This window comes from Leptosomus discolor, chromosome 4, assembly GCF_034619465.1.
Source record: "Leptosomus discolor isolate bLepDis1 chromosome 4, bLepDis1.hap2, whole genome shotgun sequence".
Lineage (NCBI taxonomy): Eukaryota > Metazoa > Chordata > Aves > Leptosomiformes > Leptosomidae > Leptosomus > Leptosomus discolor.
In genome coordinates, this window is record NC_141394.1 from 63,822,499 (window position 1) to 63,845,672 (window position 23,174).

Genomic DNA, 23,174 nt, shown 5'->3' on the forward strand with positions numbered 1-23,174 from the left:
GCTTCAACCCCATTTTTAACCATCTGTGACTATGTCCGTGGCTTGTCATAGTTTGAAGGATAATTTGCAGAAATTTGGACTATAACTGGTTGGACTCTGGCCTCATAGAAACAACTATTCTCAGTGCTATATAAAAAATTGTATATTGTAGAAGTAAAATTAACTGAATATTCATAACGTTCTGTTGCTTCATAGTTATTCTGCTGCTCCTGTTTCCAAATAAAACGTGAACTGTAGTCTAAATTAACTCTAAGAGAAATAACATTTTCTCAGTGTATCCTGTAGAGTTCTTCATTGATTTTTAACGTGTACCACTCTTCCTCTGAAAGATTCTTGGCATTTGAGTTGTGTACTGTATTTCAGAAGTACAGTAATTGATGTAAATCATTGTTGAAATTTAGGTGCCCTTTTGGTACCAGTAATAAGGAATCAGGATGAGTCTCCTTATTTGTCTTATTATCTAAGATACACTGACATGGCTGTTGAACTATCAGAGCTCAGCCCTAACTGGCTAACATGGGATTCCAGCACCACAATAAGAAGAAATCTTTTTAGTATATGTTATGGAGTGTTTAAATATTCCATAATAATTTTCTTTTTCCCTTTAGCCAAACCAACAAGTTTATCACTTCCATTGACGCCTGAGTCACCAAAGTAAGTACTAGAAAGTGCAAACATTTATAAAAGGGAGGGGGGTTCAATAGATTTTGGCTACAGCAACTCCATTTCAGCTTGTTTTTATAAATGTGCCCTGTCTTCCAGTGATCCCAAGGGTTCCCCATTTGAGAGCAAGACTATTGAACAAACCTTAAGTGTGGAACTCTCTGGAACTGCAGGTGAGAAATGGCGGGTGCTGGCTCTTCCTTTAAGCATTGCTTGTGTGTGTGTTTGTTCATTTTAATATACTGCATGTACCAAGATCTCACAGAGGTCTCCAGTAGATTAACTTTAGTGCAGTTTAGCATTGACTTTTTATCCAGTTACCTGAGAAGGAATGTGTTTAAAAATATGGCTCCAAACCTACACAAGAGAGCATAATTTCTGGGAAAATATGAATGAAACCATTTATCTGTTATACTTCCCCATTTCCCCATAGATTTGTGTACTGCTGAGCACCATCTTTCAAAGACAAACCCCACAGCACAGTGTAATAGATGTTACAGATGGAAAAGTTATGTCATCCAGTCTGTCTCCAGGCCAGTCTAGGGCTGTACGTGACTGCATGTTTCAGTGCTTTGTCAATTCTAGATTAATATGTCACAAATAACAGCTTTCTCCTCTAGCACTGAAAAACTATTCCATAGCTCAGAGGTAATTTTATAAATTGCTATTCATTTTATATTCTTGCCTTCTCTTTATTTCTTCCATTAGCACACTTCACACAACCTCCCTTTATCCTCCTCCTCCTTTCAGATCCCTGGTGTTTGTACCTTCTGAAGATTTGTAGATTTTTTTATCGTGCTGGTTTAGTTCATGCATCACCCATTGCACTCATTTAATTCATCTTGCTCTTCTTTCCGCTAAAGTCAATTCCTTCAGACTCAGATCTGTTTTATTGCTTGCCTCTGAACTCTGTTTTGCCTCCGTTTTCCTGAAGTGTCCAGAGCTGAGCACAAGAGCACATGTTCAGCTCCACCTGAGCTATTGCCAAAACTGTTTTCTCTTTCTGTTGTGTAATATTGAAAAATAGAGATGTACTTGGCATGTGTTTCTCTCAATATAACAGTGGATTGTAAACTGTGTGATCTCCAGCCTTTTGGGGGCATTGCAAAATATGTCTTCAGGTACCATAAATGAGCTTGGTGCCCCTAAATTCAGTGACAGCTTTACACAAGAGCAGACCCAAGCACTAGATTTGTGTATGTACTTTGGGCTTTCACCTCCCTACAACCATCATTTCACTTTTTCAGAAACTTCTTCATTAGTTCAGCATTAAAACATGCACACTTTCCTCTGTCACGTTTTGAAAACCTGCAGTCTTAATCATTCCTCTCGTGACAAAAGGAGGCATCCTTCCAATGCACCTTCTTTTTGCAAAACCAACACAAAGACGGCAAAATTCGCTGTGTGCAGCAGGATAATCCCGTTCAGTGCCAGTAGGCCTGAAGCATGGAGAAGCCTCTTTTATCATTACTGGAAAGCAAATCTGCACAAGGGTGCCCATTTGTAAGCACACTGGTAAGTCAGTGCTTAGTGCTGCCAACTGGAAGGGGCAGATGAGGTGACTACAGCAGAGTGGTACAAGCAGCCGTTGAAATCACTGAAGGCAGCAGTGTTTTCTCACAGACAGAAAGTCAACAGCCTGCTCTTCCCATCAGCTGACTAGACAGAAACTGGGAGTTGGGATGACCCCTGGATAGTCCTCTAGTATTGCCTCCATAAAGGCAATGCAAGTGGTCTTGGTATTACCAAATTCATTCCGCTCCATCAGCTGTGCACAGAGGAGGAAAGAAAACAGTTCTGTAGTTGTCTTAGACAATACAACCAGGAGAAGTAGCACATTAAAAAATGCATCAGAAGCTGTGAAACAGCACAACTGGACAAATATGTGAACAGGAATGTTGTCCTATGAAAACATGATGATTTTTTCCCTCTGGAAGTGAGTAGAGTCTATCTAGAAAATAAACTGATGATAATCAGGAAGAGTAAGAGTTGGTGGAGTGTGTGTGGCCAGGGAGTTGGGACGATGTTACCAAGCAGGGTACATGATGGTGGCTCTTGGATGTCATGTTGCACTTGCTCTGGTCTTCACAATGCGTGATGAGGAGGTTTCAGGAGATTGTATTTCATCGCTTGATAGCTGTGTTAATCTCTGCCTTCACGTACGCATAGATTTTATTTTTATATTCATATATGTATATAAATCTATAAAAGGATGAGCGGTTGTGCATGTCTTTTTAACTCATTTGTATTGCAGTAGTGTCTTGAGTCACAAGAAGCAGACAAGTGCATAACAGAAACAACCTTGAGTACTGAAGAACTTACAGTGTATGTGAGTAAATCATGGCAGAATTGGGACCCACTTCAAGAAAAAAAAAAAAAAAAAAAAAAAGGAAAAAACCAGAAGTAGTAGTGATTAATAATACCTTGGAGTTCTTTACTGAGACCCTGGCAACTCCAAATTATATCCAGATAACCACATTGCTCATTGTCCTTACGTAGGGCAGCTTGCACTGTACCAGCACTATTTATTATAATTTAAATAGGAGTTGCCTTGATCTTACTGCCGAATTGAAAAGACCATTAGCAGTGCTGCTTGCACTATCGAAGCACAAAGTATTTTAATATAAATAGCAGCTCCCTTGATCTCTCTGCTGAAAACAACATTGGTTCCCTCACTGATGAATTAACTATAGAGTAGAAAAATAAATAAATAAAAGCATTTCCCACATGAGCCATCAATCTTCGTCACACACACGTTTTGGATTCATGTATCTAAAGTCAATCTGAAACTGTTCTCTAGCTGATGCTGTATCTTGCTTTACAATGGATTTGTTAGTAGTTGTGAATGTAACTTTGTCCTCCCTAAAACTGTCACAACATTGATTTGTCAAATTACAGGGAACAAATATTTTGTTAAAGTGTTCTCAAGTCACACATAAGAATTCTTTGCGCTTTAAATAAGTGGCCTGTGGTAGAGGAATAAGTCCATTGCTATCTAAAATCCCAACTCCTGCAGCTGTTTTTTAGTGCTGTTCTAAGGAAAATAGACCGGCACATCATGATATGGAGGGAGTCCTAGGTAATGGTAATGTAGTGGATGAAATTTCTGTGTAAGGTGAGTCTCATTCTGAGCAAGAGGCTTGCAAGAGGTCCTTCTCCCTTTGTTTCCACAGCTAGAGGCATTGCCAACGCCTTGCTAAGAGGCCATGGGCTTGAACCTCTCTAATGTCTTCAGGAACGTGGGACTGTGTCACTGGAAGACCTCTTTCCTCTTTGTTACCAGTCAGGTTGAGGGGACACTTGCAGGCACAGGGACTAGGAGGATGACTCACTTTCTGGAGGTCGCTGTTTCTCTTGGTCATTGAGGGCTCCTTAATGATTGTCTTAGACTTTCTGCTGAAGTTCTAAGTGCCAGAAGTTAGATGGCATGGCTCCTAAATGTTTGAAATTCACATCTCTTTGTACTCTCAGTGTCTTTTTAAACCTTCACTCCTAAATACTCAAAGCCAACACACTTAAGGCTCAGTCAGTAACTGGAAGGCTATTTCCACTCTCTTACCTACAACAGGTGATGACTTGGTGAAAAGTCTCTCATTTGCACATAGATCCCTGTAATTTGCCTGAGCATAAAACTCACCAGTCTTGCTTGGGTACAAAATTCAGTTTCTCAAAAAAGATGGCAGAAAAGGCTGTAGAACACAATCAGCTTGAATAGTGATTTGGAATTCATGAGCACCTTCGAGGATACTTAGACCCTGCTATTTGCCCGCCTCTAGATCTGTTACCTCTTACTTAAGATCTATCATATAAGAACTTATTTGACCTCAGAATGATTTCTGATAAAATGAGATGTGAGATGCAGAGAGTTTTCCAGAGGGAATAAAATCTAGTACATTATTTGATATTTTCAGGCTTCTGTGTTTATTCTCTGCAGCACTGACATCAGGATTAAACTTGAATGCTCAACAAGCATGTAGTTTTTTATTATATGACAGTTATTTAATTTTATTATATTTTCCTAGCTTCTGCAATGTTGTGCCACACAAAAGCTCTTCTGATTCTTTTACTGAATTGAGCTGTCATCTTGTGTTCAATGTTTTAAGTCGTCTTAAATAATGTTTCCCTTGACAATCCATTTTCAAACTTAAAAGGTATAAAAGAATTCTTTTTCAATGCCTCTCAAAAGCCCAGTGCACATGTAGAAAGGTTCCTTGGCTTCATTCCCCAAAAGACACTAATTTTCAGCCCCCGCAAAGCACAACAAACATCATCAAACATTTAAATGCTAACAGTTACAGTAGAGTTTTAGAAAGATCGGTGTCTATGTAAAACAGCATGCAAATCAGTCCTAAAAAGTCAAGATGTCCTGTTTTAATGCAAAGGCACTCCCCTGATTTCTGCTTATCAACGTAGCTGAGCTAAATGAGTTACCAAGGGATTTTTTTTAGTTAGTGGAGTTTTGCAATGTATCAAAGGTGATTTCACTCTCCCAGAGTCTTGAACGAAGTCGCTCGGACAAGGTGGCAGAGTCAGCACACATGCAAACACCGTTTGTTGCACGGACATGGGGAGGACAGTGCTGCTTCGGCAGCAGTGCTGGCAAATTGATGCACTATTTTCAAGCACAAGATCTGAGTAAGTTCATAGTATATAGACAGAGCAAGGCAAAGTGCAAACGTACCATTTACCAAAGCCATTCAATTAAAGAAAAGTCACTACAAAGAAAATGGTTTTATAGCATGTCATGAAAAAATACTTGCCTTTTACTTTAAAAAGAAAAAAGACTGTTTAAGGGGGGTGATTGTAGAGTATGTACCACTTCTAACAGATTTGCTGTGCAGAAGTACATAAGTGTGAGTGATGTAGAGGTACTTGTTTATTATAGAGCACATTTCAATGCAGTAATCATAAATATTGCTAAGGTTGTGCTCTGTTGAAATATGACCTACATACTCTTGATTGTTTGTGTTACGTGATTTGTCTGACACCCATTACATTCTGGGTAATGGCAGCCATTTGTTGCTGTGCACAGCAGGCTCTTTTGACAAAAGAAAATAGGCAGCAATAAAAAAGCTATAGTCTGAATTACATTCTGCACAGCACTGCACTGCTGAGAGTTTGTGCAAGTGTGTTAACAATGCTCTGAACTGCCTCTTGTCAGCCTTCAGCCCGTAATGGCCATCTGTCCTTCCATAAATCTGTCAAAACCTGCTAAGTTCAAGAGAGAGCACAGAATATACCTTGTACTGTCAACGCTAAAATGTGCACATTGGCGGAGAAATTGGCACGTATGAAATAATCCAACGGTTATAGAATATTGTAACACTGTTGATGTGGGATCATGGTCCTCGGTGAAGATTACCAAGGATTAGTGTGAAGATGAGCAAGTGTGCAGCCCGCTGGTTTTCTCAGAGTTCATGGTTTGGAGATGGTCATGGGGCACACTGAAGGTGGACTCGTAGCGGTGACATGAATTCAAAACTTAGTCCCTCCTCCATCCCCTGATGGAGGTTTCTTCAAACGTTAAATGAACATTTTCCAACTTTCTATCTTTTCTTACTTGCCTGTGCACTTCCTGCTTCTGCTGAAAACCAGGAAAAAAGCCAAAATGCCACGAGGAAGCCCTTTCTTAGGCTGTCCACAGCACAGTTCTGCCAGCAAGAGATGTGCCAGTAAATTTAGCTCAGTCTGTGCTTTTGGGAGGGTTTTTTGGGAGGGTTTTTTTTTCCCCTCCTCTAAAGATCATTAGACTTCTTGTCGAGCTTTTGGAAATCATTGTGCTCTGTATTTAGCTTGCTTCCTGCCGGGACTAGCTCTAAAACGTGGAAATGGAAACAGTATTTTGAATGTTAGATTATTTATAGGGTTTCTTTGCCTGAAATTCTTAAATATGTGTGTTAATTGTGGTGTGGTTGTGTTTCTGCTTCATTCTTTCTTTAAAACTACGTCCAAAAAAAATCAGTAACTAGCCCCAGACATTCTCATGGGCTGTAGAATTTCATGAGTAAAAGTGGCAGTTCTAAATTGTTTATCTAGAAAACAGTCTTTTCTTACTCAAATATTTGTTGAATCTGAGCCTGAAGTTTTAACCTGGAAACTATTAGTGCAGAACTTTGAAGAGGATTGTTCTCTTCATTTTACCAAAAATTCATTTGGTAATCAAGAATACTTGTTATGAGGAGGTGGATAAGGTGTGAAATACATACTGCTGACTCAAGTGAATTTTTGGGAAGAAAAAATTGAGGACTCAAATTAAAGGAAATAATTTAACAGTGATGCCTTTGCACAAAACGTTTTCACTATTAAATTCAAATTTGAGGTAACGAGAGTTTTAGGTGTCATTATCTTTGCCTCAGCTTCCCTGTGACATTAGGCAAAGTCTTCACATAGCCACAGGTAGCTCATAACGATTTTTTCCAAATGTTCAGACAAAATCAAGCTTCTCTTTCACATCTAGTATTCATGCCTTGGTACTCCTATCTTCTTTTTTTCTGGAACAGATTCATTGCAGCTAATGCAATGGGACTCCCAGTCTCCATTTATGCTCCTTAGGGAGCGCTATGCATTGATGGATGCTTTTCCTTCTTTACAGCAAAACAGTATAAAACATGTTCCATTTGCATTGATCTGCTGAGCTCTGTTGCGTGGTTAAAAATACCAAACAAAACTCTATAGCCATGTTTGAAATACACACTTCCTGTAAGTGCGTCTGCCCTCTCTTTTCATTCCTGCCAAGGAAGTAATGGAAAGCTCATTGCTTGGGCTAGAAGAAGAAATCTTGGGCATCATCAGCCTCTGGAGTGCTTAAGGATGGTCTGGACTGTCTAGGACAACTCCCTAATCTCGGTCCAATATGTTTAATTTTAGGCATATATACTTCTAAATTACACTACAGTCAATTGGACAGAAGCAGATTTTTCAAACGTAACATACTAAGTACGTTCCTGAAGAGTAACTATTTCCTGAACAGTGGCTGCAGTTTGCTGTTACTCTGTCCTAGTTCTGGGTTATCCTTTTGTTAAGTCTGAAGAAATTCTACAGAAAATACTCAGTTATTTTCTACACTTACAAAAATAATTGGAAGATGCTGCTTTAGTTCCCAGGTTTTACTCGAATGGACTATAGTCCTTCCTGCAATTTTATCTCACCATAGTGATACAATCTGTTACAGTTATGTGAAGGATCCTGGTAGTGGTATCTTTAGTCTTTGAATACTTATCTGTTTTATTTCAACTCCTTACTTCATGACTTTCACTAATATTTAGTTCTAAGTGCAGTGGTTCATTACAGGTGCATTTGTTCAGTTGTTCACTTGGGTTTCAGTTGCAGAACCATATTTCAGGCAAAATGTATTAGTTATGCTTACAAGAATGTATTATACATACATTAGCAATGGTTTACTAAGTTAATGAACTGTGGAGACAAAGAGTCATTGCAGTTGAGTTGTAGAGTTGCTGTACTTCCTTGCATTCAAGTTCTGCGTCCTACCGAGGTGCTTTAGGTGGCCCTCATTTATTTTTTTCAGGCCTGCTTTTATTCAGATTTTTGTCTGCTAATTTCTTTAGGTTTTTGACAGTGTCTGTCTTTTGACTTCTGATTTTTATATCAAAATCTTTCTGATTTTTAACAAAAAAGTCTTTGTTTTTATCTCTTGATCTTTTCTATCAAAATCTACAGAGAGAGAGAGGTGGATGTCATGGAAGAAGGGGAGGGGCAGAAGTGATGCTGAAGATTAATGGCACTGTGTTAGTACTGTTGCTATTTTTATTACCAGGCCTTTGGTGTCTCACACCCTAAATACTCTTATTCCCAATGTTAGTAGTGTTAAATTAAAGTGACATAGAATGGGTCTTGCTTTGTATCTGTTTTAGGAAGGACATGAGCCACCTTTATAAACATTGTATGTGCTTAAAAATATTGTGTTCCTCCTTTTTTTCCCCTTAGGCCTAACTCCACCTACGACCCCTCCTCATAAAGCCAACCAGGATAATCCTTTTAGGACTTCACCTAAGCCGAAGTCATCATGCAAGACTGTTGTACCACCTTCAAAAAAGCCCCGCTATAGTGAGTCTTCTGGTTCTCAAGGAAATAACCCAATCAAGAAGGGTCCAGAACAGTCTGAGCTGTACGCACAGCTTAGCAAGACTACAGTACTGTCCAGTGGACATGAGGAGAGAAAGACAAAACGGCCCAGTTTGCGGCTGTTTGGTGACCATGACTACTGTCAATCTGTGAATTCAAAATCAGAAATACACATTAAAATATCCCAGGAACTTCAGGACTCCAGACAACTAGAATTTAAGGATTCTTCACCTGGGTGGCAGTGTCAGATTTGTTCTTCTTTAGAACAAGACCAGTATTTCAAGAAAGAGACTTCACAGACAAGTAAGCAGGGATCCCATGGTAATAACAGAAAACAGCTCCAAGACCAGGAAATTCGGGCTGAACTGAATAAGCATTTTGGTCACCCCAGCCAAGCTGTTTTTGATGAAGAAGCAGATAAGACTAGAGAACTAAGGGACAGTGATTACAGTAATGAACAATTCTCCAAACTACCTATGTTTATAAATTCAGGACTAGCAATGGATGGTCTCTTTGATGACAGTGAAGATGAAAGTGATAAACTATGCTACCCTTGGGATGGGACACAAGCCTATTCATTATTTGATGTATCGCCTTCTTGCTCTTCTTTTAACTCTCCATGCAGAGATTCAGTGTCTCCACCCAAATCCTTATTTTCTCAAAGATCCCAAAGGACATGCTCTAGATCAAGGTCCTTTCCTCAATGCAGGTCTTGTTCCCGTTCTCCATATTCCCGATCGAGATCAAGGTCGCCCTGTAGTAGATCCTCTTCAAGGTACGGTACAGCGAATTCATGTATCATCATTTTAGTTAATAAGAAGGAAAACAGCAAAAAAAAAAGTGAAGCAACTTAAAAGAAAGAAAGAAAGAAAAAACCAAGAAATAACATAATCCAGTGCAATTTGTTCTGTTGCTCCTGAAGTGATTAACTCTGAAGGTTATGGAATTGATGCAGAAACACTTGTTGCCATTATCCTTTAAATTTGCCAAGTTTACACTTTCTGAGTAGAGCCAGTCAGGTCAGTGGCAGAGCAATTGGTGAGAGATGTACACAACTAACCTTTCCCATTATCTGCAAGCTTCCCGGTGCCAATCTAGCTGCAGTCCCTATCAGATGAAGTTGACAGTGGCTGACTCTCTGCTCTGTGTTAGCCTCAATAAGGAACATTACAGAAGGATGGGGGGGTGGGAATCACTTGAGGACCTTAGTTGACTAGGAGATCGCAAACTGTCACCGGAAAATCTCACTGGTAGCTTAGAAGAAATTGTAAGTTCAGAGAAGAGGTAGAAAATGGTGTCAATAGATTAAAACTGAATGACAGAAGTGAATGTGTTTCTTCCTGCAGATCTTGTTGCTATTATGAGTCCAGCCACTGTAGACAGCGAGCATACAGAAGTTCTCCCTTACATGCAAGATCGCGATCCAGATCACCGTGCAGTCGCAGACCCAGGTAGTGCATTTTTGCCTGCATTTGGTTTGCTTTGCAGCTGGTTCTCAAGAGATAATGAAGCATTCCAGAAATTGGATTACTAATTTTACATTCACAAATGCAGATGCTTGATTTAATGACTAAGTTATGTTTCCTAGATATGACAGCTATGAGGAATATCAGCATGAAAGGCTGAAGAGGGAAGAATACCGCAAAGAGTATGAAAAACGGGAATCTGAAAGGGCCAAACAAAGGGAGAGGCAGAAGCAGAAAGCAATTGTAAGCACTGTGAAGATAACTTTCATTTTGAAATAGATTTCTGTTTCTTTTCATAGATTTCTAAAGCGAGAACTCAGACTTTCTTTTTTATAAAAGAAAAGACAAAATATAAAAATCTGCTTACATGTATTTCTTAGTATTTTGAATTTTAGGCAAATGCATGTGTTCATTACAATTTGTGTTTTAATGGTACAATAGTAGTTTTTTCAGGTTCTGTAAATTGCAACTCAAGTTTTTCACAGTCAACAGATCCAAAGGGCTTAGTAGAAAAAGGTTTCGTCTCAGACAACAAATGATTAAAGATGAACCAGTCTATTTCTTACACAGATCTATCAGTAAACCTTCATCTTATACTATGTATCACCTACCAGAGTGCCAGTAATCAATATCTGGTTTTTATATGTCTGGTTTTTTACATAAGCAACATAAGGAGTCAGCTTGCATACCGGTCACTGGACTTTATAGTAGCTGTAATTGTCTATACAGAGGGTGCAGATAACAGGATTCAAAACTGGAATACAAAGACATGAATTTAGATTCTTTTTTCCCTGTCTATAACTGAGTTAATTTTTAGAAAAATAAATAGTCTGAAGACATGGTGCAATTTTAAAATGTCACTTAACACTGGCCCTTTCATAATGAATATGTATTATTTAATTATCTTGTTATCAATGTTCTATGTGAAACAACCAAAATACCTGAGGCAAAGGAAATGCCCGTATGGGGATAAGCACCTCTCTTGGCTGCTGTAGTAGCAGGACAGAAGAAGGGCTATTAAATGGACAGGTGGCTTTTGCCCCTCTTTAGTTTCCCGTTGGCAACTGCATGATGGTTTTGATAAATCAAATTGGGAGCTGCTGTAAATCTGGACTCCTCTTGTAGTTGCTGAGCCCATTTGGTGGCTCACTTTAACATTTTCTGCGTGGTTTTCCGTGTCCTGCTCTTTCCGTTCAGTTGTACCTTCACTGCTGTTCTGGCTGTGCTCTGGGTCCTGCATGAACTGGTGCAGACTGGGACACTTTATCTTCGCTTCCAGATTTTCCCTTAGTGCTGTGTCCAGGGCTCACCAACATGAATAGGTCTTTTTTCCAGTGCCTTTAGTGGACTTTGTAGTAAAAGGTGGTTTGTCACACACTTGGCTGCATTTTTCCTAATACTTACACTCACAGAACTGGGAGTGTGTAGAGACTGACAGACACCGGTGTAGACTACAGCAACGAGAAGTTCTGGGAGGGAATAAACACTGTTTTCTGATTTTTGTGTCTGTTACTGTTGTTCTTACTGAGCTTCATCAAATTTCACTTTTCTCTGCTTCAGGTGCCCTATCTACAAAGTGTGGGTGATAGGTGTATTTTGTAAAGCATGAGATTTAGAGCTATAACATGCTCTGCTGTGCTGATCTGAAACTCAGTGAAGGCAATGGACTGATTTTGCTTGTCTTCAGACAGGGCTATATTTAAGTCAATTGTTGCAGTTAGTTTTAAAATATCTGCCTTCCATCTGCTTAGAGATGAACACTACCTTCCAGCGATCGTAACTTAACGCTGGCTGTTCTTTCTTAGATCTGACACAAATTAGAGATTCAAGTAGACCTCTGTCATGGGTGTATCTTGCTACTTCTCAATTACTGTACATTACTGGTATAAGTAAACGTGAATCCTCCTGAGGAGGTAGAAAATTTGATTTAGTTTAAAACAAACAAACAAATATTTGGCAAGTAGCTAATCAAGTGAAAAGGAAAAAGCAAAGAAAAGAAACTTTAAAAGCTTCAGATACACTGCGTCATAACTTCCTATCTTAAGAATTGTGGACATTTCAGAACCAAGGTTGAATTTATTTTTTTTCTAAAGTGAGCATTGTCATGATATTTAACTTAATTAATGAAATTATTTATTAATAAGCATAAATAAATCAGAACTAAAAAATAAATATCAATAAACAGAACACGGCAAAAACTTAAAATCCAGTCATGTATGTAAGAGCTGCAGGAGATGTAGATGAAATCGTACTAACTCCTTTATCCGAAGTCTATCAGCATTTTTACTTCAAAAATCTGTAGTAAATCATGTCAGTTTATTCCTCTGCAAATAAGTAGGGGTTTGGGGACAGCAGAGAAAGGAATGCCCTGATCCCATGAAGTCAGTGATAAAATTTGTATTATTTCTAGCGTTCTCTTCTCCTTTTTTTACTCCTCTTGGCTTATGAGTCTCTTCTATGTTACTCTTTTCTTTCTTGAGGGACTCCACTCATTTATTGTTCAGCCACAAGAATCTCCTTTCTGTTTCCTTGAACTCCTTCCACAGTCCCATAAATTTAGGTTTCTTTGCTCTCTGCATTGGGGAATTTTTTATTTTCTTTCCAGCCCATTCTTGTGCTGACAGAACTAATTCATGGCCATATACCTCCAGATACTGTTAAAAGGGTGGCCCAAAGATTGGGCAGTTCTAATGCCTCAGGTGTTACACAGGGCAGGTGCCTTTTCTTCATGAGAAGCTCCGTACTATGATCTCGGGAGTTAGTTGTAGAAAGGATGCACAGTGGAGAGGGAACAGAAGTTACGACTGAGCTAAAAGCCATCAGGTATTATTGGTTCAATATCTAGAATTAGTCTCCATGTGACAGCAAGAGTGGGAAACCTAGGAAAAAGAAATGAGAAAAAAATTGACATATTTTAATCTGTCAAAACCATATGTGAAGCAATGCCCTCTGATTGTGCAGGCAGCTTGTATTTTGGCAGACGTGAAGGCATATTGGCAGAATGCTGAGGAGGCTTGTTTTAGAAGCCTGTGCTCATGCTATGTGGCAGAGGCATGTTTAAATGGCTGCCCCTTCAGTCGCGCACATGCCACCTTCGCTGCAGTAGCTTCAGATCAGCGAGAAGCCTCGGCTAGCATTTCCTTGTATGGATTCCTGAATTCCTGTCTAGACTTACAGCTATATACAGGTGGCTTGGCTTCAAAAGGTACTGTGATATTCTTCTCCTCTTCTTTTCCTCCTTTTCCTCTGTCCAGTTACTGGAGATTCACTGCCTTTTCTGCGGATTGGGGTCTTAATTTTGAGCAGTCATGCTCAAACAACATGGGCTGAGCCCAGAAGATATTTTCCAGTTAAAAAGTAATAAAAATATTTTTGTCATTCATTCCTTAATTTATTTATAATTTTGATTGTGATGTCTTTGGTAACTGAACAAATGTTAGCATAGTTTAGTTTGATCTTGGTTTGTTTCACTGGGTCCCCATTTTGTTTCAGAATGGATCCTCATTGAACCTAAGGATGGTCTGCCACCAAGACTTAGTAACTTTGTAATGGTAACCAGATCATAGTGGAGACACATCCATCATGAAACTTGAGCAACTGCAGGACTGGACAGTCTGCTTAGGGCTTTGTAGAAGCTCGGATCCAACCCCCAACCAAGTCAGATGACAGTGATTTGCTAGGAAGACTGAGGACCTCTTTTTCTTCTGATACACCCAGGAAATTTCTGAGTTATGCGGGCTTTTACTCCAGCAGCTCATTAGACCATGCAGCAAATACTTTCCAAGGCATGGCATTAGAAATACATTTAGCACGTTTCTATTCTGGAGTCACCAGTTCATTGACATGGTGCACCAGGGCTGGGAGGTTAAACAGTCTGGTGAGCAGCCTGGTGTCCTGGATCTCTGCTACTCTGCTGCTCTGGCCACGATACTGACTCCGTGCAGCTCATTTGCTGCATGAGCTGGCTGCTGCCAGGAGGTATAACAAAATCAGCTTTTATACCCAAGTAGAAAATTACTTTTAACGTTACTACTTTTCATTTCTAAGTGCTGACAGCCTCCCTGAGACAAGTATCAAGAGTCCCTGTCCCAGAGAGCTTACAGACATAAGAAGATAAATGCGCTGTGAGGCCACTGCAGTGGAAAGAAACACATGGTTTCAAAGAAAATAAATTGCTCTACAACAGGAAGGCAGGAGAAAGGTGGTTTCATAAATGAGTGCTTGGCTTCTCTAAAGTCTAAACCCAGAGTCAGTCTATAATGGAGTGAATTTCCACTAATGAAGGTTCCAATATACGTTTTATATTTAGTTTGGATTTTTTTGTCGTTGCTCATCTTGATGGCCTCGGTGCCGGGCACTCTAACTCTGCTGTATGAGTTCCTGAAAATGTATCAAACAGATTACCTAAATCTTGAGGTTTCCTGATCCATCATTATTTCTCTAGCAGTCACCATGGAGTGTGGCTGAACTGTTTGAGTCCTCAGCCACACAGCAGCACTTGACAATTTTGTACAATGTTCTTTCTTTTTTTTCCAGTTTCCGTGATTCTTCCTTTTGCCATCCATACTTGCCCACAGGTCATACTTCTTCTTTAATACAGAATCTAAAGAAATTTTTTCTTACTATTATTACATCAGAATCTTAAGCTTTAATGTTTTTTTTCCATCCATAGCATTTCTACTTTTTAAACTCTGTTGAACCATTCCCATTGCACTTTCAAAATGGTGTTTGGCCTCCAGCTCCAAGAATGAAAGTCCTCATGGCTTTCTGCTGGAAGAGGAGAGAAGTCACTTGGCATGGAAGGCAACACAAGCACAGGGTTTGCACCCAGTCAGCCACCCGTGCTGGAGGAAGCAGCAGAGCCTTTGACAAGCCCATGGCAGACCGCAGCTTTAAAATGCTGCTGGATTTCTTCTCTCAGTTTCGCATAAAGCATTACCTGGCTCTTGGAGAACTAGGTATGCACCACAGATGTGCAGACAAAAAATGGTAGGGAAAACGGTGACGGCAGCACTGTGCAATGTTACCTCTGGAGTGGCTGCCTTCAGTTCCCACAGACTCTGCTTAGCAGCACCGTGGGGAGGCAGAGCAAACAAGTGTTGGGTGAAGAAACGTAGTACAAAAAATATGCGAAAAGTAATACATCTAACAGGCTGCACTTTAGTTCCTTGTGAAATATAGGATTAAGAATGAGAAAGGGAAAACAAAATCATGTTTTGGAGGAAGCCTTTGGAAGACAAAAAGATCCTTAGCATCAGTGAACGTTTTGCAGGATGAGTCGTCCCTTTATTGAGCCTTAGATGTGTAAGGTATATCCTGGTCCTGTTTTCACAGGCATGTTGGGCCTGAGGGAGTTGGCTGGACTCTTTCTTTCTTTTTTTACCTGGCAAAGCAATGAACTACTCTTAAAGCTTATGATGCAAAATAAATCATCTGCACTTTTGAGAGGGAAATACGAACAGTATCTTCTGGAGTTTCCTGCAGGTTCCCTCTGCCCACATTAAACTGAAAACAAAAGCTTTTCTCTGGCATTCTCTAGGTTTCTAACTCATATATCATCTCCTGTAACAAGTGCAGTAAAAAGCATACTTAATATGCACATATGGACTTACGCATGTAACTTATTATGAAGTAAAGGTCTTTAACATTTAGAGGTGTGTTGTAATTTTGTTAGGCTTGTATAGCTCTCATTATTAATGGGAATAAAAGGCAGATGTCTCTGTGAATACAAATACATTCTTCATAGTTGCTTTAAATAAACTGGAGTTAACCAAGACAAAGACAATGCTGTATAAATCCTGTGTTCTCCAGTATCTTACACCATTGTGGCACTCTGCTTAAAAAAAATACTTGAACACATCTCATGTGTGCGCACTGGAGGACATATGGTGCATTTGAGCTTTAAATTTGAATTTCCTTAATTTTGCACGTTTAACTTATTCCCTTAATGATAGTGTAACAGGGTTTTTTTTTTAATTGTTCAGTTTTGGTTTATTATGCTTGTCTTAAAGGGTTGCTAGAGATATAAAGGTTATAAGAGGGATAGAAGAAGGAAAAATTATGCAGGCATGCACACAGACTTACGGAAAAGTATGCAATAGTTATTTCCATCACACTGTAATATAACAATCTCCATGTCAGTGAGTGAAACATTATGTTTTTTCAGTCGAAATGTATTATCTCAGCTAAAGTATATTAGACAGTCTGCTATGTTATGTTCTGCTCCATCTGGTCAGTCATTTAGGTTCAATAGCAAGTATCAATGGAATTGTTTCTTATCAAGTGTTTCAGTGCGGTTAAATCCTTGATTTGGTAAAACAGCCTGAAAAAGTAATTACTGTGCATATGCAGATTTTCCTGGTTTTGAAGTTTATGGCAACCAACCAACCATACTGTAAGAAAGGAGAATTAGAATAGGGAAAATGGAAGCAAAGCAGATTTCTGTTGTTTGCACTCCACTGTTCTTAGTTTGCAGAGGCCCTACTCAGACTCCTCTGTCAGGAGGGTCAGGGCTCTGGACTGGGACACAGTAGAAATAGAGATAAAAAGCAACAGCTGTCTGTAAAATACCCCTCCACTGAAAATTTCTGGCCACCCAAGAGCACACTTGTCCTTCTTTTAGCTATGCTGGCTTCTCCAAACTGCACTGCTGTGGCAGAGAACAAGGGCAGCTTTTGGACCATGCACTTTGGAAGGCGTAACATTTAAAAATGAAAGTGTCTGTCCCAGCAGGGTTATAGAGGACTACCAAGGCAGTCAACTCGGTTCCTTACATAATCAAAACAGACAGTAGTTTCAAGCATCTAAATGAGACACTTACCTGATCCTGTTAAGGAGAGCATATACATACTTTGGTAGAGCAGCCAGGGACTCCGCTTGGCTGACCAGGGAGCGACAAAGGACCCAGGTGGTTGCAGTGGTCACTTCTTGTGCCCTACCTTAGTGGGTAGGGCTTTTGGATAGGAGTGTTTGATTCTTGGATCTCTGTTTTCTGGAGCTTTAAACTAACTTTCATTTCTCAGGAGCTTAGATTAACTGGATCTGAGCCCCTGAGATTTGTGAGGCCAGGATAAGCGTCAGTGAAAATAGCTGAGTGTGCCAGTGAGAAGGAGTTTCTGTTGGGGGGCAGACATATTAGTTTCAGGTTCCTGCCACAGGAACTGTTTGTTTATTTTGCATTAAACAGTTCCTGGGAGCAGAGTGCTCTCTTTGGAACAGGGAGCCATGATTTTGGGCCCCCATAACTAAAAGTTCCAGTGATCCCTTTATCTCAAATGAGTACTCAAACAAGTAGAGAAGAGACATCAGGATAATTTCTGTTTCTACGTGTGTTTTGGTCTGGTTTCAATCCTATTGTCCATGGTCCAAGAATGACTACTGCCTTATGCTTCTGTGGGGACTCATGGAAAAGACTCATTTCATGCTATTTGTGAATTGTAACACTATAAGCTACCTGCCTCTTCAGGCTAGGATGTTTCTGAGCAGGAATGCAAGTCTATATTTAGGACCCTAGAGCCTTTTGCATCGCACAGTTGAGTTGCCATTAGCCTTTAGGTACCTCCGGGTTACAGTAGTCATGAATTCTCAGCAGTCAGTATAGCTCCTTCAGCATTCGGCACCTAAATTCTACGCAAGTCTCAGGTGCCAAAGCCGATGGTTTAAACTGACATTGCTCCACTGCCTGGCAAATGTATGCCAGCTGAGAATGTGGTGGTGGTGGGTCAATTTGTGGGGCCAGTGCGCGGGTGTGTAAGGGATGAGCAGTCGGACTGGTAGTGCCAGGGTTCATCAGGCCAGAGGCAATATGAGACAGGAAGGCAGAGCACCCAAGCCATATGTAGTTGGTGCTTCTTTGCCCTGATTACCTTAAGGTCAGTGTTTTGAAGATCTCCTTTTGCTTTACTTGTAGCTCACTAAATGGCTCTACCCTCAGTAAAGTGTTCATCCAAACATTCATAAAGTGACTCTCACGGGGTTTCCTAGTCCTTCTGTCATTCTGCTGAGCATTTCCGCTCAGGAAGGAAGGATATGACCGTGACTTGACTGTTTTAAAAGTATCTTTGAAGCTTTACTCTAAGTGTTGAAAGAACATGCAAATGACACCCTAGCCTTTGAAAATCAGGGACTTCAGTCAGGTTTTTTTTCCCAAAGAAACCAAAAGGTAATGATGACCACAGGATATATTTTATTATCCTGCCTTCCCCAAAAAAAGATTTATTTTAATAAAAGTCATCTTCTGGACCCCAACAGTTTTCTCTCTGTTTTAAGGTATGGATTATGGTGGAACAGCTGATTGCAGGATGAATCAGCTGTTGAGTCATCTGAGTTTATACTACTATGTTTGTAATTCGTTTTGTTATGTCTATGGTACATTTATGCAATTATTGTGTTACTTTAAATTACTCCACAACTAAGATGGCTTTTGCCTAGTATTGTATAGGTTACAAAAGAAAGGGAGTTCCTGATTTGGAAGAGTTTATAGTGTTGGAGGGGAATTGGTAGAAGGAGTGGAAGGGAAGAAGATGCATGCAGCAGGATACAAAGGGAGCTGACTGTCAGTGTTTAGCAGAACTGTGGCAGCAGGCAGTGAAACCTCCCAGGAGCACACCAGCTGACAAATGTAAGTGTCATTTGAATACCTCAGATGCTTTCCAGGAGAGAACTGTTTAACTTACTAGCAAGATGTAGTAGGTCTTCCACAAGATACAACTGCTGTAATTATGCGTCCTCTGCACATCCGTGTGTGTGTATTTGCATGCGTATATGTGCAGGTTCATCTCTATTACACATTTGTTTAAAATATACCTTCCTTCTTGCTGTTTCTCAACAGGAAGAACGTCGTGTGATATATCTGGGTAAAATCAGACCTGACACAACCCGAACAGAACTGAGGGACCGGTTTGAAGTTTTTGGTGAAATTGAGGAGTGCACAGTAAATTTGCGGGATGATGGGTAAGAACTTTTGAGATTACTTCTTGTTTGGGAGCTGCCGTATGTAAAAGATTATGGCAGTAGGATTACTGATATGGGAGTTACCAATGCAAGTGCTGTGACAGATGACATGCTGAGTTCAAAACCTTATTTATTTTCTTTCATCCTTATTTATTAATCTTGCTAGTTGAGATTTCCTGTCCCAGAAATAAGTATTTAGCTGCATGACAGGACAATCATGCTGATAAATGGATGCAGTGCTTCTGGCATTTCCACTGCTGGATCCCCTGCAAGTTCTTTCTTTCAGGAAGGGGTTACACTAATGTGTGTTAACTCTTTTCAGCTTTTTTCACAACTGTATTTTTCATTTGCAGAGACAGCTATGGTTTCATCACTTACCGCTATACTTGTGACGCCTTTGCTGCTCTTGAAAATGGATACACTTTACGCAGGTCAAATGAACCTGACTTTGAGCTGTACTTCTGTGGACGCAAGCAATTTTGCAAGTCTAACTATGCAGACCTAGGTAGGTATTTTGCTCTATGTGAATTAAAGTACCTAACTGGAATCTTGTAACTCAGGAGAATTTAGGGTTTGCTTCTTTTTTGTTTTCTGCTTATATTATTTAAATGATTGAGGGAAGTTAAAGGAAGTGGTTTTCTCTTGCTGCAAGAAGTGAAAAACTCTACTAATTTGAGCTCTAATCTGAGCTGACTTCTTTCAGACATTTCAGACCCTGAAAATTCTTCTAAAGCCCATTTCCATCATTATCAAAAATAAGTGCCCTATATTCAATAATACATTTTCATATTGAAATGATAGCACCACATAAACCTCCTGCACGCTTTACTATTCATTGCTATGCTATGACTGCTTGGTTCTAATACCTGATTTATTTATATGAGCAATAAAGTAGATGCCTCACCCCCAAAAATTCATTATGATTCTTACTTTGCCATGAATTGTGCTGTAGATATGTAGAACTTGCCAGAGATACTCCTTAAACACAATTCGTAGTTTCTCAGGTTTGAAAGCTAGGAGGGCTTGTGACCAAATCGGACTCTTAGTATAGCAAAGGCCATGGGTCTCAACTGGTGGTTCTCAAGTCGTGCATAAGCATCTATGTATGAAGGTGTCTCCTTGCAGGGACTTCCAGCCTGGGGAGAGCTTAGCAAATGTCTTGGTGTTTGCAGTCCCGCTGGTGTGGGGCAGTGTGCATACCAGCCTCTAGACCCCAGTATGATAACTGTGTTAACTCTAGTCCCAAGTGTGCATACCGGCTGTGATAATACATCTGGGTCTGTCCTAGTCCTGACTGGGCAAAAATGGACGGTTCTGTACTATGCTCTGGGTCAGGGTTTGCTGCTTCCCCTTGCAAGGATGTTTGGAGATGTTCAAAGTCTTACATCAGGAGTACTGATGTTAAGTATATGCATAAAGAGGCCATGCAGACTACCAAAACATATTCTGTAATATTATAATATATTATAAACTCAGCTTTTATTTAATTACCTTTTAAAATGTAAAGTATTCATTAAATGTTAAACCTTTCCTAATACCTGTATAAATAGACTAAAGGTATGGGAGATACACTTTTCTGAATAACATAGCAAGGGACGTTTTGCCGTTGAATCTATATTAATCAGGTACTGTGGTTTTTTTATGAATAAATGACCACAGTCATTAAAATCTCTCGTAACCCTGTAACACAGTGCTAATGAAATCTTGTATGTGCTGCCCTCAGCTTTGTACAATGCAGGAAGTGAATACGGATATATTTTTTTCTAACCAATTGATGTCTTTTCAGAATAAATGATAAAGATGGTACGCATTGTTCACAATGAATATGCTATAATTCACTTCAGTGGCTAAACAGATAATGTAAAGCTAAGAAAAGGCAATTGACTGCTGAAGAGATACAGGCTTGATGTTGAAAATATAAAAGGTAGCAAGGCATTTTTTGAAATGTAGGCTGATAAAAACAGTAAAAACAGATTGAAGTCTTGACTTGATTTGACTTATCTTCAGCAGTGGAAGCCAGGGTCATCTCTGTATCTCAGAAAATCTCAGTTTTAAAATAAGTTGTCTGAAGGGAACCCTCTTGAACATTATTCATCACTAGGAGTATTCCCTAGCAGGTCTCTCCATACTGAGTGGGATTCCCAGAGTATCTGTGAGCGGAGTATTTTCACTCTGTCCTGCTGACAGCTTGAGCTTCTGTACTTCAGAGTGCATTCCCTGTATTTTGCAGAGGATCTGATAGAGCCACATAAGGAAATGGCAGGATGAACTTTAAAATTCTTGAGCTAGTACAAGGACAGAGAGAATTAATCAGCCTTGAGTTGAGTACAGAAGAAGGAAAACACTTGAAAATAGTAGTCAGAAGTTTAACACCTCTCCTCTATGAGAAGATATTGTCTTAACAGAACTTGTAATGAACATTTAATGCACAGTGTGTCTTATAGTGGTAGGTGGGGAGTTCTGATTAATTCAACACAAGAAATGGCAAGAAAAGGGCACTCTCATAAAGGAGCTGTGACGCAGGAACTGGGGAGAGTCAGTGTTAAGCAGGGATGCCTCCAAAAGGAAATTCAGTGCTTGCAGCCGCGTCAGTAATTGCCATACTGGAGCTGTGTGGCCACAAACGTGCAATCGCTCCTCTGCGCTAGGAACAGGCTGACATCTGTGTCCGAGCAACTACCAAGCTGGAGCCGGTATCACAGGAGCTGGGCCGTTATTGCTGCTGTGACTTACCACGTGTGCTACAAAAAGCTGAGGAGCCCACCTGAGATTCCTTGTATGGCAGTGCAGAGGCCCTGCCCGTATTGCTCACACCCTAAACAAGCAAACCCTCAAAACATCAGAGTGGAAGCAAACCAGAGATTCAGGGAGGTTAGTTAGTGACTTGTACAGGACCCATGGGGCAGAGCAGGCAGAAGCAGCAGTGTCCCCTGCATGCTGCTCACAGGCTGCCCTGGCTTTCTGCAGAACCGTCAGCCTGTTAGCTTTCTCGGGAGAAGTAAGTCTTGGATATTGCATGTTGCAAAACAACAGTTGCAAAACGATGGTGGAGTTTTGTGTAAAGCATCCGTCAGGATTATCTGGACTACTTTGAGACCTGTACGTAGCAGTGTGTCGGTGCTCAAGTCCCCAGAGAGACTGTTTTGACTTTACCTGCTCTATATGTACATGCAGTTTATGGTTCTCACTGCTGTTGATGTCTGCAGCTTTTGTTAAGTCCTGCTTCTCATCAGAAAGCTCTGTCCGTACCTAAAGCTTCTCCCGTGACCGTTTCTAGGCTTTTATCATTCCATAAAGTTGTGGATGTAACTGGGTTGTTTCTGTAGTGCCTTGTTCGTACCGTTGTACAGAGAAAATATTCCAAGTACTCACTGGTGATTCTTGCCTCTTATCTAAACTTGCATCCTTTGGGTTTCAGATTCAAACTCAGATGATTTTGATCCTGCTTCCACTAAAAGCAAGTATGACTCCATGGATTTTGATAGTTTACTTAAAGAGGCACAGCGGAGCCTGCGTAGGTAACATGCATCAGACCTGAGGAAAACGGAGGGATGGCGAATACCTCACGGACATCACGTCCTTCAATAACGGACAATTAAAAAGTCATACTTGGGAATTTCTCCTACTTTACACTCTGTTCAAAATCATGGTTTACATGAACACAGCTGCTCGACGAGTGGAGAGGCGGGATGGCTGTCCAGTAAGCACATGTGTGTCCATGGGTGTCAGCTTTGCTTTCGCAGGTGATCGGTGGCGGGGGAGCCGGGCGTTCCTTGCAAGTTCGACGCAAACCACGAGACATGGCAGCAGTTCCACAGAGATACATGTACAATGATGAACTGCAAAATCTGTACATACTGCATTTTAACAAAAAAAGAACAAAAACAAACAAACAAAAAAAAATTTGAGAACTTTGGCTGTTGATGTCTGGGAATCAGACACTGCATTTTCTTTTTTTTTTAAATGAAGCTTCTTCTCACAACACAGTGATAATATGACAATCCAGAAGAA

General features: G+C 40.2%; 1 protein-coding gene across 2 annotated transcripts in view; it reads left to right on the forward strand.

Annotated features, from left to right (window-relative positions):
• Positions 1 to 22,685, forward strand: part of PPARGC1A (PPARG coactivator 1 alpha) — a 369,697-nt gene extending 347,012 nt beyond the window's left edge. For both annotated transcript variants that reach the window (XM_086464231.1, XM_009955583.2), the window contains exons 6-13: positions 609 to 654; positions 763 to 836; positions 8,608 to 9,520; positions 10,092 to 10,196; positions 10,334 to 10,454; positions 19,042 to 19,163; positions 19,517 to 19,668; positions 22,582 to 22,685. In XM_086464231.1, the coding sequence (XP_086320357.1) occupies positions 609 to 654; positions 763 to 836; positions 8,608 to 9,520; positions 10,092 to 10,196; positions 10,334 to 10,454; positions 19,042 to 19,163; positions 19,517 to 19,668; positions 22,582 to 22,685 (1,637 nt within the window). The remainder of the gene's footprint in view (positions 1 to 608; positions 655 to 762; positions 837 to 8,607; positions 9,521 to 10,091; positions 10,197 to 10,333; positions 10,455 to 19,041; positions 19,164 to 19,516; positions 19,669 to 22,581) is intronic.
• Positions 22,686 to 23,174: the final 489 nt, after the last annotated feature.